At 35.8% G+C, this 16,529-nt stretch overlaps 1 protein-coding gene across 4 annotated transcripts in view; it reads right to left on the reverse strand.

Moving 5' to 3' along the window:
* Positions 1-16,529, reverse strand: part of LOC145244643 (ribonuclease P protein subunit p29-like) — a 230,794-nt gene that overhangs the window by 41,354 nt on the left and 172,911 nt on the right. The window contains exons 1-2 of one of the 4 annotated variants that reach the window (XM_080107153.1): positions 7,036-7,785; positions 1,449-1,504 (exon numbers count right to left, since the gene is read on the reverse strand). In XM_080107153.1, the coding sequence (XP_079963279.1) occupies positions 1,449-1,461 (13 nt within the window). In that variant the 5' untranslated portion in view covers positions 1,462-1,504; positions 7,036-7,785. Of the gene's footprint in view, positions 1-1,448; positions 1,505-6,612; positions 6,996-7,035; positions 7,786-16,529 lie in introns of those variants that run through there. The other 3 variants (XM_080107151.1, XM_080107150.1, XM_080107152.1) reach the window with 3 other exon arrangements.

The following is a 16,529-nucleotide window of genomic DNA, read 5'->3' on the forward strand; positions in this document are numbered from 1 at the left end:
GTTCATAAATCATGGGAAATGATTTAGGCAGAAGTGGAAGTTGTCCTGATGTAAAGTGTTCTTATCGAACAATGTATATATCACTCCACAAGTGGTAAATCGTGGAATGATATATACATTGATATATACATATATATAGCAAGTGTCCTCTTACTAAACCCTACATTAATCACTGTGAGTGAGAACATACTAGCGTCAAAGAAAATAGATCATAATTATGTACGTTATATATATGAAAATAAACTCTGCATCCACAAATGTATCTTACTTTGGTTTCATAGGAGACTCTTACGAGAAAAGATTTCAACATTTGTTTTAGCGCAGCCTATCTAGGATCAAGCATACTTTTACTGCTCGCTTATGACAAAGAAAATGGAATGCATTTACTCTACTGAAAATACATGCGACTTTTAGTTACCTTTTTCCACTACTAAAATCAGCAACATTTTAATCACTCGATAGGTAACACTATCAGCTAACATATATTATTTTAAAGTAGGAGTTAATTTTCGTGGTATTGATATCTAGTGTGACCATGGCTGTCAATTGCCACAATGTAAATATTAGCAGTTGATTTTTCACCAAAAATAGTTCAATGTAGAGAATCCTCTTCGACACTCTGTGACTTGTTTTTTGTTCAGTCTTTGAGCCCAGAATCCATCTCCCTGATGCGATAAACCTGCTCTTTCAGGGCAATAGAAATTACTTAATGCATACCAGCTGCCCTTTTCAGAATAATTGTTCTACATCTATTGACCTTCATAGGATCTTTGGCGGCTTAGGTCTTCTGGTGATAGCCCAACTTGATGAGCAGTCATTAAAGACCTGCTACTCTAGCCTCTTGTAATGTCTACATTGACCAAACCTACCTAAAACACTTCCGGGGTACTCGTGTATCTGCTCAACATGAGGTGTTTTCTCAATCTCAGAGATGACCATGTCAACCAGATTTACCTAAGTACCATTCTAACATCTGAGACGCCCTTAATAGAAAGCTCTCCTGAGCCATCTCTCCACTAGCAGAGATGCCTCCATGTTGACCAAGCCTAAGAGACATTAGAGGACAATTCATTCTGGATAACTCTGGTGGCCTTTCCTGTGATGTCAGCAACTGACATCAATTGACTTTGGCAATCTGATTTTTTTTGCATTCTACATTGCAATAAACAAACTCCATTTATTTTAAACCATTCTTTCTTTTCCCTGTATTTTTTTATCTTGTGCTTCAACAGATAATTACAACACAGATCAGCATCATGTGGCTCACAACAATCACATAAAGTGACTTAAAACCAATTTCTTTGCCACTATTGGATAAATCTACAATGATATCATCATTTCTCATTTTCTGAATAGTTTGAATATGGACATTGGCACAGATTTAGTATTATAATAAATTGTGTTTATAATCCAAACAGAAATCATTAACAATAAAAAATAAAACTTACGTGTTTCTGCCATTGTCAGCCTTTTGTTAAAATTACTTTTGCAACTTGTGAAAAATCTGAAATTGAATAACAAAGAATAGTCTGAGTTTGTAAGACATACATTTGCGTAGTAGCATTTTGATACATGGTTGATGTATTGTGTTTTTGTAAACATATATGTTGTCTGGATAAATGTAGAAACAGCTGTAAAAAAAAAAAAAAAAAAAAAAAAAAATGAATAAATAAAAAAAAAATGAATTTCTTGCAAAAATAAAGAATCTGTGTTTTTCTATTGTCTATATAGAATTATAAATCAATATTGACCGAGCTTGAACTTAGAGGGTTTCACTACAAAAAATAAACATATATACGACTCCTTATGTTTATATAATTTCCTTCATAAAAAAAATCTACTGAAGTATTAAGCACTTTTGAAAAAAAAATTGGATTTTAGCTTATACATAACAATTTGAGTTTACAGACTTAATTAGTGAAGTTAACTATAAACCATTTTAGAAATATATATATATATATATGACTCAATCTATATTGAACGAACAAAATTCTAAAAACGAAATATTGAATTAAGTAAAACAAATGGTAAATGTCATGTTGCAAATATTTTGTTGAAAAATTCCAATGATTCCAGCTCCTGCGGCACACTGACATCTGACTACCCGTACTAGAGTCCACTGACGCCTAGCTCTACCTGTTCTAGTGCCCACTGACATCTGCCTACCCGTACCAATGTCCACTGATGTCCAGCTACCCGTTCTTCTCTCAAGGACCCAAGAATCTGAATCTTGCAAGATACTAGTTCTTTGGTTGATCCTGAATCCATTGCCGTACATTTCACCATTTTTTTTTTCTTGGCAAAAATAAAACACGATACGATATGTATTGTCTTTGACCAAACATCTGTGTTTTGTCATCTTTCTTTGCTATTGCCGTTACCTCCTTGTCTTGTGTCTACTGTATTAGTTGTATAGTCTATTGGCACCTTCATCCCTCTTGGCCCTCTTCAACAACCTCTCTTTTAATAAGCGTAATATTTTTGCTGCATTTCACAAATTTCTTTTTTGATTAATAATTATTTTTCTACCCAATCGTTTTTCGTAAATTTTGGATATGTTCCTATTTGCACCATGACAATTACATTCGTGCCATTTGTTTTACTTAAAATTCAATATCTCGGTTCGTTCGTGCAATATAGAAGCACCAAATTTTTCTTAAAAATGAAACAATGAAAACCGAAAAAAAAAAAAACCCAAACCAAATGAAATTGAAATTCTTAAAAAAAAAAAGGAAAAATAGAATGAAATAATAAAAAAATGCTGAATGATAAAAACTATTAAAAATTATAAAAACTTTTGCAAATACTTAAAAACAGATACACGTTCGAAGTCAATTGAAATTTTAATCACGTGTTGATATATAACGTAACAGTGTAATCTAAAAAAACTGTCCCTTTTCGTCATGCAAGCGTTAGAAGCTATCTTTGGGTTTGTTTTACTATACACATAGATTCGAAAAAGTGGTAAAAAATAAATGTTATCCAAGGCAAGATAAGTTACTCTTCTACCTATCTGGAAAAGTTTTTAGTGATTTTACTCACTTGAAAACATGTAATCGGTTCGAAAATAATACAGTGTTTATCGATATACTTGAAAAAGACAAATGGCGGCGAGCTCTTACTTGAACGCGGTAAGTTTGGGAAAATGAGTTCAAATTAAAAAATTATACAAAATACTATTAGAAACCCATCGAATATATTTCCGCCTATGTCACGATAACATATATTAAGCAAGTTTCTAACAGTATTTTGTATATATTTTTTTGTTTAAACTAATTTCCCCAAACCTACCGCGTTCAAGTAAGAGCTCACCATTATTTTCGAACCGATTACATGTTTTCAAGTGCATAAAATCACTAAAAACTTTTCCAGATAGGTAGAAGAGTAACTTATCTTGCCTTGGATAACATTTATTTGTTATATATTTATTTTTTACCACTTTTTCGAATCTATGTGTATAGTAACACAAACCCCTATCTTTAAAACTGCATATCTGTCATCAAGGTTTCTTTGCAATGTTGCTTTACACGTAGTCTCTTGTTATAATAACAGGGAACGTCATAACATGGATACGCGGGCATTTTTAACAAAAAAAGATGAACAAAATAAATGTTACTAAAGAAACGCAATACAACTCTTCTACCTACCATGATAAGTTTTATTTTGTATTTTAGCTGATGTTAATGCGTTTATTTACTTTGAAAAAAAAAAAAAAAAAAAAAAATGCAAAGGAACTTAGCTGTTTTTCAGCATAACAATATATTTTGGGGTACTGGTCGCGGTAAGAGTTCCCTGCCGAACACCCTCAAAAAACAATGACTTCTCCCCACGCAGGCGCAAAGGACATGTTTTAGTTGCCATAGTAACAAAAATGATCCTTAATTTTTATCGACATTGTTTTACTGTTTATGAATATTGAAATAAAATACATTACTACACATTTATTAATAATATCTCACTTTTAATCACTTTTATCGACTTTTTTAAAACTTTTTTTTTACTTTTTAATAGCATTTTCTTTTTAAATGACAACGTTAATGTTTATGAATATTGAAATAAAATACATTACTACACATTTATTAATCTTTTTTTTTTTTTTTACTGTTTATGTGTCAATTTTATCGACTTTTTCTTTTCTTATATTGAAATATTATATCTATGAAATATTGAAATTATTCTTATATTGAATATTGAAATAAAAGACATTACTACACATTTATTAATAATATCTTTTTTTTTTGTTTTACTGTTTGTGTCACTTTTATCGACTTTTTCTTTTCTGTTTTAAATGACTACGTTTTACTGTTTATGTCTCACTTTTATCGACTTTTTCTTTTTTAATAGCATTTTCTTAAAATGAATATTAAAATAATTTCCCAACTTTTTTCATTTCTATGTGTTTTTAGTTTTGTGTGTTGAATGAAACTTTTATTTTTCATTACAACAATAGTTATCGACCCCGGTTCTTTGGCTGACAAACGACATCTGTCGGCGGTTCTTGAAATTTACTTACCACAAAATGGTGATAGAATAATAAATTTACTTACGTTTAATCAATGTTATTTTCTTTTTTAAATGACGACGTTTTTACTGTTTATGAATATTAAAAGAAAAATAATTACTAAACATTTATTAATAAGAAAATGGGTGCTAGTGCAAGTGCACTTATGATCCGCGCTATATTTTAAATCGTATTTCGGGTTTGTATTACTGTACACAGATTCGAAAAAGTTGTCAAAAAACAAATATATAACAGATAAATGTTATCAAAGGCAAGATAATTTACTTTTCTGCCAAACTGGATATATTTTTTGTGTTTTTATTCAATGTAACATATTTATTCAGCTCGAAAAACAGTCTTTACCGATGTATCCGAAAATTCAAGATGGCGTCTCACACCCTCTTTAACACCGTAAGTATGGAAAAAGGTGTTATAAATAAAAAAAACTATACAAAATACTATTAAAAACCCGCCGAATATATGTCAACCTATGTCACGGTAACATATATTGAGCGAGTTTTTAACAGTATTTTATCCGGTTTTTTATTTATAACATCTTTTCCCACACTTACCGTGTTAAAGAGAGAATAAGACGCCATCTTGAATGTTCCAATACATCGGTAAACACTGTATGGGTTTCGAGCTGAATAAATATGTTACATTGTTACATTGAATAAAAACACGAAAAATATATCCAGTTTGGTAGAAAAGTAAATTATCTTGCCTTTGATAACATTTATTTGTTATATATTTGTTTTTTGACAACTTTTTCGAATCTATGTGTACAGTAATACAAACCCTAAACTAAAAAGAAAAGTAACTAAACAATTTTTTTATAATCTTTATAAAGTAAAAAAAAGTTTTAAAAAAGTCGATAAAAGTGATTAAAAGTGAGATATTATTAATAAATGTGTAGTATTTCAATATTCATAAACAGTAAAACAATGTCGATAAAAATTAAGGATCGTTTTGTTACTATGGCAACTAAAACATGTCCTTTGCGCCTGCGTGGGGAGAAGTCATTGTTTTTTGAGGGTGTTCGGCAGGGAACTCTTACCGCGACCAGTACCTATTTTGGTATTTATGTTACCACGCTGAAATAACGTTATTTAGAAATACATTTTTAACATAGGGATGGTGTTTTGTAACTTTTCTGTAATTAAGTTAATAAACAAAAATTCCGTTAAAATTTAAGGTGCTAATGCAATGCACTTATCCGCGCTATTTTTTTAAATCGTATTTCCAAGTTTAATTAAATTTTTTTTGTTTATTCAATTGCAAGGTTAAAATACAGAATAAGTACAAAACACCCCCTTCCCCATGTTAAGAATGGCTTTTTAAATAATAACGTTATTATTTCAGCACGGACCAATAAGTGCATGCATGACGCCGCATGCGGCGCATCCAAATTTAATTTTACTTGAAAATACTGTTTAAAAAATAAAAAAAAATAGCATGGCGATATAGATGCACAGGAACCTGTTTTTTTAAAACATTAATCAAAAGGGACTTTTTCAGTGCATTCATCGTGAAGCAGAACGGTCAGCATAAAACAGAAGTAAACAAAGACATTTACAGCATGAAAAATTTAACTTAAAATCAACTTAATGAAAATTAAAAAAAATCTTAAACGGGACTAACAAAAAAATAACACCCTAAAGTCGTGCCAAACACGGTCTTTAAGCCAAGATCATAGTGTAGTAGTACTTAGTACTGTTCTGATGCTACCTACACTTCACCTTTTCTGTCCTCAGTCAGTGGGGAAGAAATCCTTCATGACTGAGACAATTAAATTTTTTGTTCCTATCCAGCTTCCCTTTTTGGGGAGCTGGACTTTCCCCACATTAAAAACCGACCTTGTGCCTAACTCTGCCCTCGCGGGCAGTCAAGTAAATAGGAACAATAATAAACATATGAAAGGGCGTTTAAAAAACTAAAGCCGAACAACTTCTGCTTTAGCGATAAAAATCCATTTCTAGTTACTGTATCCGAACAAATACAACAACGGGATATTTAGTTGTAAAAGATACAATCCTAAAATTTTTTTTTTTAAACCAAAAACTATTTATACGAAGTAAAATTTCTAAATAAAAAGCAAATGCTTCACTTACTGGATAAAAACACGTGTTTTTTTTGCTTTTTTACAAACTTCCGCTTTTATCGAAGATCTGATTTCCGGTTTAAAAAAAGATGCCGCTTCCGTCGTTTAAAATTAAGTACTTTTTACATTTTTTTAGACAGACTTTTACAATTGAAAAATGATAAATGAAATTAAACTATTTTCTTTTAATAAAAATTTGGGCAGATCTGTACGAGAGTGCCCACCCACCCTCTAAAAATGCGTGTTTTCACTTTTTTTTTTATTTTTTTTTTTTAAAAAAAAAAACAAACCTTTTTCCAACAATTATAGATTAAAGACTTAGGAAAAAATTTGAAAAAAAAAATAAATAAATAAAAATAATAATAATAATGACTTTTAAGAAAGGGATTCACTTTCTCGTTATAACGTTCTACTTTATTGCTACCTGACTTACTGTACATTTCTTTACCGACACATAACGTGACCGGTGAGATTTCCTTAAATTCCCTTGCACCACGATGGTAATTGTGGCATACTAGAACAACACAAAACACACTTTACAAAACTTGTTTTCAGGCGTGCTAAAAACGAATATCGCATTTAAAATTGGGTCCGGCAACTAGTTTCACAAATCTGTAAAGATACTTTTCCGCATGTTTCATGTTGTAATGCATATTTGTCCATATTTGTAAGATTTTACTTGGTTTCCACCTTAACATTTTCCTTTATAATGATTATTTACCAAGGTTTACGAGTATGCTGAAAACGAATATCGCATTTAAATTTTCCGCAAATAAGTAGTTTTCCGGATATTAAGGATTGTAATTATTTATGTTATGAGTGGTGGTCATTGCTGTGTGTGCAAGTAAGTTGATGCATATACATTTTTGGGATGTGTGGGACTTGATCTATGATATGGGTTGTCAGAATAGATGGTCTGTCAGTGTTGGCGTGATGTCAGCATTGATCCTGAATTGCTCATTGATCTAGTATCAGGTGTGATTAGAATGTGTTACATGGGGTTGGTGAGGGGTGAATGGTTGTCGGGAACAGTGAGAGTTATTCACAATTTGTGTCATTATCTTATTGAGGATGTCAATGGATTAGAAATGACAGAACGATTGATCGGCTTTAACATAATGACGTCTTTATTATCACTGTAAACAAAGCAAAACGTCCACCGGTAAGGGACGCAACTCGAGACGGTGAAAACTCTTATTAGTCCCTCATGCAACATCTTCCCTTTTCCCAATGACAAAACAGAACAACAACAAACAAAGTCTAAAAATGAAAACAGAGTCTATAAAATATAGTGATCTAGGCATTGGGCTGACTACCCTCATACCTACCAGCGATTATTCTGCCCTTCACTTATATTGTGAAATCCCTGAATCTCACGGGATATCTTACTATTCTTCTTGACCGTGTTGTCTGCAACCTTTCCGGGCTTGGTTTTGTTGGGGATGGGATCGGGTTTGGGCTTTCTCTTATTTCACCTTGAGGGGGTTCTGTGGTGCATATCTCTTCTGTACCCCGCCCTGCATTCTTGGGTAAATCTCTGCACTTCATATGGCTGGTGTAGTACTGATGTGAGTGGGGGTGTCTCTGCAGTTTTCTTCAAATCTACTCTATTCTGTCGATATAATTCCTCATCCACTTTTATATGGTATGATCACTTATCCAGTGTCCACCCTACTACTGCTTTCCTCCACTCTTTTTGACCATTTATGTGTGGTTTCATCCGTACTACATCTCCAGGATACAATGGTTTCAGTGGTTTTACTTTGTGGTTGAAAGAATGTTCTTGCCTCCTGCGGTCTTGCTTCACCATTTTTCTTAGATTTTTGGGCAATTCTGGCTTGAGTAAATCCTCTCTGGTTGAGAGAAGTGTTTTTGTTTTCCTTGACATCAGCTTCTGAGCTGGTGATAAGAGACCCCTGCCTGGAGTATTCCTGTGATCCAACATTGCTAAGTATGGGTTACCTTTATCTTCCATCGCTTTCCGGAAAAGGTTTTTGCCATCTTTACTGCAGATTCCACCTTACCATTTGCCTTGCTATTGTATGGACTGACCAGTGTATGCATAAAACACCACTTTTTTTGCAAAGGTAGAAAATTTCTGGCTACTAAACTGAGGCCCATTATCAGTTACCACCTGATCTGGTATTCCATGTCGTGCAAAATGGTGTTTCAGTTTAGTTATCACTGTCTTTGCTTGTGTATTGAGAAGATGATCGATTTCCCAAAAGTTGCTCATGTAGTCAACTGTGCAGAAATAGTCTCTATCTGCAAACTTAAAGAGATCTATTCCCACTTTCGCCCAGGGTCTGTCAGGAACTTCATGGACCCTTAATGGTTCTGCCGAATTGACTACTTCATATTTTCTACACGTGGGACATTTTGAAACGTAGTCCCTTATGTCACTGTTCATATTTGGCCAATACAAGCATTCTCTTGCTCTTCTTCCCTCTATTCCCAGGTGTGTGGAATGAAGCTTTTCTTCCAACACTCCCCGCTGTGTCAGTGGGACCACTACCCAGTTTCCTCTGAAAATTGAACCATCTTGCACCGTCATTTCACTCTGCATATTAAAATATGGTCTCACCTCTGAGTTAAGATGTATTTTGTCTTCTGGCCATCCTTCCAGAATTACTTGCTGCAACTGCTGCATGCTTCTGTTTTCCTTTGTTGCTGAGCACAGTTCAAGCAGCCTTCTCTCTGTTACAGGAATATATTCTGCTTCCTTGATATCATCTTCATCGTCCAATCCATAGATGTATGCTCATGATAGCGTGTCTGCAAGGAACATTTTCTTACCTGGATGGTACAAAACTGTAGCATCATAAGCCTGTAGTCGCATCAGCATGTTTTATAGTCGTTTTCAGCATTTCACCAATTCTTTTTTCATGATCACTTCCAGTGGCCTATGATCAGTTAGTACTGTTATCTGTCGACCAAATGACCAAATGTATATTGGTGAAACCGTTCACATGCGTACACTACTGCTAGTAGTTCCTTCTCAATCTGTGCATACTGAGTTTCTGTGTCAGTCAGTGCATGGCTGATATAGGCTAGCGATTGACCCTCTTGCAGTAGTGCAGCCCCCATGCCCTTCTCACTTGCATCGCATTGAATAACCAAAGATTTGTTGGGGTCATAATACCTTAATACTTGTGCCTCACTCACTAACTCTTTAATTTTCCCAAAAGCCTCTTCATGAATTTAGGACCATGTCCATGGCACATCTGCCTTCATTAAATTTCTAATTGGGGCCATCACGTCAGATATGTGTGGTAGAAATTTTGCCAGGTAATTTACAAATCCAACCAATCATTGCACTCTCTTCACATCTATTGGGCACGGCATCTCTTTTATGGCTCTTACCTTCCCAGGATCAGGACGTAAACCATCACTGGTATTCATGTGTTCCAGGAAAGATATAGACGTTTGTCGTAAGTTCAATTTTTCAGCATTCAATCGCATCCCACGATCACAACATCTCTGCAACAGTTTCCTGAGTTTTTGGTCATGATCAAGTGTTGCTTCTTCCATTGTTTTACCCTTTCCAATCACCAGAAGATCATCCACTTTGTTAACTACCCCCTCTAAATCGGACACATTGTCAAAAAGGGTCTTTTGAAATATCTCCGGTGCTGGAGCAATCCCAAAAGGTAAAACTTTCACTGGAACCTATAATATGGTGTAGAAAATGTTGTTAAGCGACTGCTGGCTTTGTCTGATTTTACTTGCCAAAATTTATTTGGTAGATCCAGGGTAGAAAATACTTTGCTGTCAGCCAGTTCTGGGAGTAAATCGTCCAGTGTAGGTAACTGAAAATGTTCTCTCTTCAAAGCTTTATTCAGTGGTCTTGGGTCTATGCATATCCGTAGGCTTCCATTTTCCTTAACTACCAGTACTAAAGTACTTACCCATGGTGTTGGCTCACTCACTTGCTCAATAACATCCTTCTTAACTAGTTTTTCTGACTTTTAGCTTGTCCTTAAGTGCCACTGGTATTCTCTGTGTTGCTGCAGCATTTGGTGTTACTCCTGGATCCACCTGCAAATGTACCTCTCCTGGTAATTGACCCAATTCTTCCTTGAATATATCTCTGAAGTCATTGATAATGCTGTCTGAGTACTGGCTGCTGGATTCATTCATTTGAGAAACTTTGGCAGCCATTTTGAATTTGTCGTTATTGATTGTGACGAGTTTCATTTTCTGGATTGTATTTACTCCAAGTAAGGGATGGAAATCCTCTTTCACAATGACAAACTTGACTGCATATTTTTGTCCAGTTTTGGGGTTTATCATTTTTACTCAACACTCTCCCAATGGCTTCACTTCTGCTCCATTCCACATGACAAGAGTCTTATTTGAATGTTCCAGTGTTTTTCCAATCATGTATTTCTCATTCAATATGTTCACAGATGCTCCACTATTGAGCTGAAAGGCAATTGGTTTTCCTTTCACCGTCATTTCCGCTTTTATCACCTCTTGACTCATGCACCCTTTCCTTTGTTGTTACGCTGTCTACATGTCCATAGTCTGAACAACTACTACTGTCGTTTTCCTGGTCATAATATTGGGATCAATCAACCCTATTCACTCCTTAGGATTCTGGACTGGACTGCATTTTCCTTGATACTTTGCATTTCACAGCAAAGTGTTTTTTTCCCTTACATTTATAACAGGTTTTACCAAATGCAGGACATAACTCCATGCTGCAATGCACACGCCCAGCAATCTCTGTCAGATTGTGCCGATGTCTTTCTTCTGGGTTTACAATCAATCCTATTCACTCCTTCAGTTCTTAGGATTCTGGACCGGACTGTAGCATTTTCAGACAGCTTACAGATGTCAATACATTTTTATAAGTCTGTCTTATTTTCAATAATTCAGCTTGTGTCTGGGGGTTGTGTATTCCCAGTATTACCCAATCTCTGAGTACTGATGAAATGCAATTGTCACAAAAATTGCATGTTTTTATCAATGTCCGAAGTGCCGTAATAAAGGATTCCACAGTTTCTGATTCTCCTTGCTTTCTAGAATGAAATACATAATGCTCGTAGGTTTCATTCGTTTCCCCTATAGCATATTTATCAAATGCCTGAATAATTTAATAATAATAGCATAATATATCAAATGCCTGAATAATTTCGGTGGGTGTTCTTTCGTCCTCGGGTGTTGAAAATTGAAACCTATAGTAAACTTTCAGTGCATTGTCTCCCAACATACGAAGCAAATTTACCATCTCATATTGTAATGACTGTTTTGTCAAACACGTAATAATGGTGTAGTTATACCATTTCAGTTTAAACAACTTCCAATTCGCCGCTAAATTATCTTCCATACATAGGGGCACCAGAGGCCTTATGCCAGCCACTGGTCTGTTTGCTTCTTCCATGTCCGCTTCCAACATTTTTTTTTCCTGTTCACGTGACGCACGTATAAATTTTAATTTGAAACAAGAACAATAAAGTTACTTATCTGTTTCTGAAAATAACTTTCTGCTTCTTACTCTTTTCTACATCTTACTTGGACTGTTTCCATCCCACCACTACCGCCATGTGTCTTTATCTTATTGAGGATGTCAATGGATTAGAAAAGACAGAATGATCGATCGGCTTTTACATAATGGCGTCTTTATTATCATTGCAAACAAAGCAAACCATACACTGGTAAGGGACGCAACTAGAAACGGTAAAAACTTTTATTAGTCCATCATGCAACACAATTTATGACAGTTGTTGAAAGTATTAACAAGGATATGTTGTAGGACTGACCTGAGTCACCCCTAAAAGCCAAGAAGTAGGATGAAAATAATACCATTTACCAAGAAATAATAGTTTATCCCTTCTCTTTCTCATAAACCTTATTATCTCCCTCTCTCTGTCCTTAACCAATTCCTAGCCAACATACGTCTTGTTGGTTTCATCTCATTGGTTTTGGGGCTAAGAGTGTACTGCCTACTTGCCTGTCATGCTGGCTCGGGATTGATTAAATAGAGAGAGAGAGGTCAGTCCTACAATGTTTTCTTGGTGGTAGTAGTTGAAAGATTAAGGATATGTGTCCTTGGTGTGATCGAGTCAGACCGATGTAAGATGACCTCCTGCTGTATGGTAAGCAATACTGAAGGTAATTATATCAAGTGATGGCATCCCAACATGACTGCTGCCTTTTGCTCAGCCCAGTTACTTAAACATGTGGACGTAGTTATAGACATCCGACAAGTGACAAAAATAGTTGTTGGAATCAGTAAACTGTGTTTCTTTTAAATTCTATTTTTTTAAGTAAGCACTTAAGACAGGATTCAGTACACAATGCATGCGAGTACATTATCTAACTCTGGTGTGATTAAAGAACAAATCTGTGTGTTTCCAATTCTATTTTAACCACAGAAATAATAAGACACATCTAGACGGCTATTGCCATAATGACAACAGTGAGAGGGCTTAGCAAGTGTCATTAAACAAAATGAGATCTAAAAATCGCAATGCTTCAAAAATTTTTAAGAACTAATATTTTTTTTTAAGAACTACTAATATATTAAAAAAAAAATTATTTTTGTTTTGTGCTATCACCCAGACTTATGTGTTATGTTGGGTTTAATAAAAGGAATGTTTTTCTAGTGTCTTGAGACAAGATTTTATAGTCGATAAATGGAGTTTTCAGATAAAAAAATAATGGTTTCAACTGATTTTTTTGTCGATTCTAATAAGTTGTAATGGTAGCTTTCAAATTATGCAGTCAAAATTACCTGAATATTACTGAATTATAAATAAAATAAATAACTTTAATCATGTTAGCAGGTGAAAAATTGCCGCCATCTTTGTTTAATTGGAACAGAAAATTACCTACCTGTTGAACTCTCCTGTGTTTCACGACCGTTTTCATCAAATTCTATGTTTTATTTTCTTTAATAAAAATTTTCTACTGTATCAATTTATAATTTTGGGATATAATTATCTTAAAAATACGAGGAATACGTCGATATCATTATTTTCATGTAAAATCTCGTCCCAATTCTGTAGAAGCGCCATTTTCCTTTTAATTTTTTTTTTTTAAATCACGTTTTTATGGCTGAAAAAAATATAAATGCGATTAATAGCACATTTTGGTTAGAAAGTAGATGATCCGTTTTACATTATATTTATATAATTAAAGTGAACCACAATCTAAAATATTTTATTTTAATTTTTCTACGTATTTTGATGTTAACATGTAAAAAAAGAAAAGAAAAAAGAAATATTTAAATTTTGTCATTGACAGTGTAAGGGCAAATAATAATAATTTTTTTGTTTTTTGTATTTTGGACCATGCCTTTCATTAGATTTCACAGAGAATCTACCAAAAGTTAGTAATAATGATTATATAAATTTACACAAATTAAGAACTTATTACCCTGATTCTATGTCTCCACTAATGCTCATAAAATAGACAAAAAAAAAAAGAAGCATTGTCGAAAAAGTTTACGAAAATGAAACACATTTAACAAGAATGAATACGCGAATTTTTGAATAATAACAAATGAATACAAATTTAAATTATTTATACACGAATACTATACCTGAACAATTATAATGAGTTAATCAATTGTAAAAGGAAACAAGTTGGAAACAAGTTAATTAACAAACTAAAAATGAAACAATGTGAAGCAATAAAATAATTAAACGTTTTTGATTAAATGTTAATAAAATAATTAAACTTGTTAATTAACGTACACAAAGCCAAAAATAAACTACAAAAAATAAATGAACTTGCGTTAATTAATAATAAAAAAAATCACATTGATCCCTTATCGCAAGAATTATGCGAGGGTATGTGTTTCCCTTTTCCCTTTTCCGCCAAAGAAACTCCATTAGATGAAGGTTGAACATTTCAGTCTTGATCTGCAACAATTTCCGGATATGTCTTTTGGCATGAGACCAAAAATCAAAAGAGATCTGTAGTGAAAAACGTGTAAGAAAAAAAAATGTAAGGAAAAATTAAAGATGGCGCCCGACTCTCTCTTTAACACGGTAAGATATCCTCAACACGGCACAAGAAGCAACAGCCACACGATTCCCCAGCCAACTCAATCGTCACTCCCAACGTCTTTCCCCTCACCCGCTTTTATCGTCGTTCTAGGCCGGCTAAATTTGCATATTCCGAGAATTCGTGTGACTTTGCGAGACATCATACTTTACAAAAGACGGCAGTCGCCATCTTGGTCCCTCTTTTCTATTTTTGGTCGGTAACGCTGAGCTGGTCTCGAGGTAAGTCTTTTTCCCTCATCCGTCTCTCCCACGTACCCACACAACACGCAAATCTCTTATCTCCTGGATGCACGTTACACTCCCCCCTGATCTGATGATCACATAGAGAGCACTGGGGGGGTGGCCTTTTAGTGCGTGTGCTTCTGCGAAGAGGTACATTCACTGTTTCAGATTCGGGCTCTGGATCTGGTTCCGCCTCATCAGATGAAGTATCGCTATCAGTCTCTGGAAGGGGCTCACTGAATCCGTGCATCGGCAGCTCATCGCTAGACGCTTCACTGCTTTCTTCTGTAGTTGTATGACGCACCTCGGTAGCTGGGCGAAGATCTCGCACATGTCGTGGGGTTCCATCGACCAAAACAGACTGCTGGCTAATCACTCCAGATATGTGTCCTCGCTTAAACTTGTCGGTGCACCGATTTCCTGGAGGCCGCACCCACACTGGATCTCCCACTTCATATCTGTTATATGTTCCCTTGTCGGTTGGCTGCGTAGTGTTGATTCCCTTCACTCCGACTCGGTACATGTAAATAGCATTCGCAGGTGCGGTTGAAGGGGACGTCCCGTCCTTTGGCGTAATGTTGTACCAATATGTTGCTTCCGCAATAGTACATCGCTTCCTGGCAGCAATTCTCTTGATGCTGCGATGGCTTCTTTCAGCAATGCCATTTCCTGATGGCACATGCGCACATCGCAACCGTAGACGGACGCCCCACTCATCTAACAACTGCCGGACTTGCTGGCTACAAAACGCTGCATCATTGTCAGTCAGGAGCTCTTCCGGCGCACCTCGCTCAAAAAAAATGGATGATAGGTGGCGAACAACATTTGCTGAATCCTGTCTGGTCATCTGCCGCCACACCGCAAATCTCGTAGGCCCGCAATCAATGAGAGTTAGAAAGGGCTTGCCACTGTAATGGGTAATATCCATGGCCAGCCGCTGCCACACACTCTCAACTTCCAAGCGACCCTTCTGCCATCGCTCTGGTGCAGGATCAATAGACTGGCAAGCCTCACAATTTCTGACGATCTGTCTGACATCCATCTTGGTCACTGCTGGGTATGCACACCTCACAAAATAAAGGGTCCTCTTGATACCCGGATGTCCGCTCTGTGCATGAATTTTTTGTATTTGACATGGGTCGATTGCAACTGCACAAGATCGAGCAGTAATCTCCATTCCCATCTTCGCGGCTTCATACCATTTGTGAGGTACACGGGTCAGTTGGTCAGCACGATTACAATGTGATGGCACCAGAGTGACGCTCAGTGATAGCCCATACTCAGATACCAGGTTTTTTAGCGTGTCTAGCCTTCTCCGTATTAACATTTCGCTTGCTGCCTTGGTACGGATTCGTGTCCGTCCTGAAAGTGTGTCAGACACCCAGTGGTAGACACAGAGAGAATCTGTGTACAAGGTCAACTTCTTAGACTGCCACTGCAGGGCCAGATTTACCCCCTTTACAACAGCGTCCAGCTCTGCCAGGTTGATATGCTGAGAATCTGTTACGGGCCGCAGCCAACACGCATCCTCGAACACGTTTCCTCCTTGCTCCAACGATACTCCCAACGCCAAAGAACTGGCATCAACCCACACACCTACGTTGTCTCCGTTAACACACCACCGCCCACAGGCAGGGTCCTTCTTGTTCACTCTCTCCAGTGTCTCTTTAATCATCAGAGTTAGTAG

The sequence above is a fragment of the Euprymna scolopes genome, chromosome 1, assembly GCF_053919585.1.
Source record: "Euprymna scolopes isolate OS-2025 chromosome 1, ASM5391958v1, whole genome shotgun sequence".
Classification (NCBI taxonomy): domain Eukaryota; kingdom Metazoa; phylum Mollusca; class Cephalopoda; order Sepiida; family Sepiolidae; genus Euprymna; species Euprymna scolopes.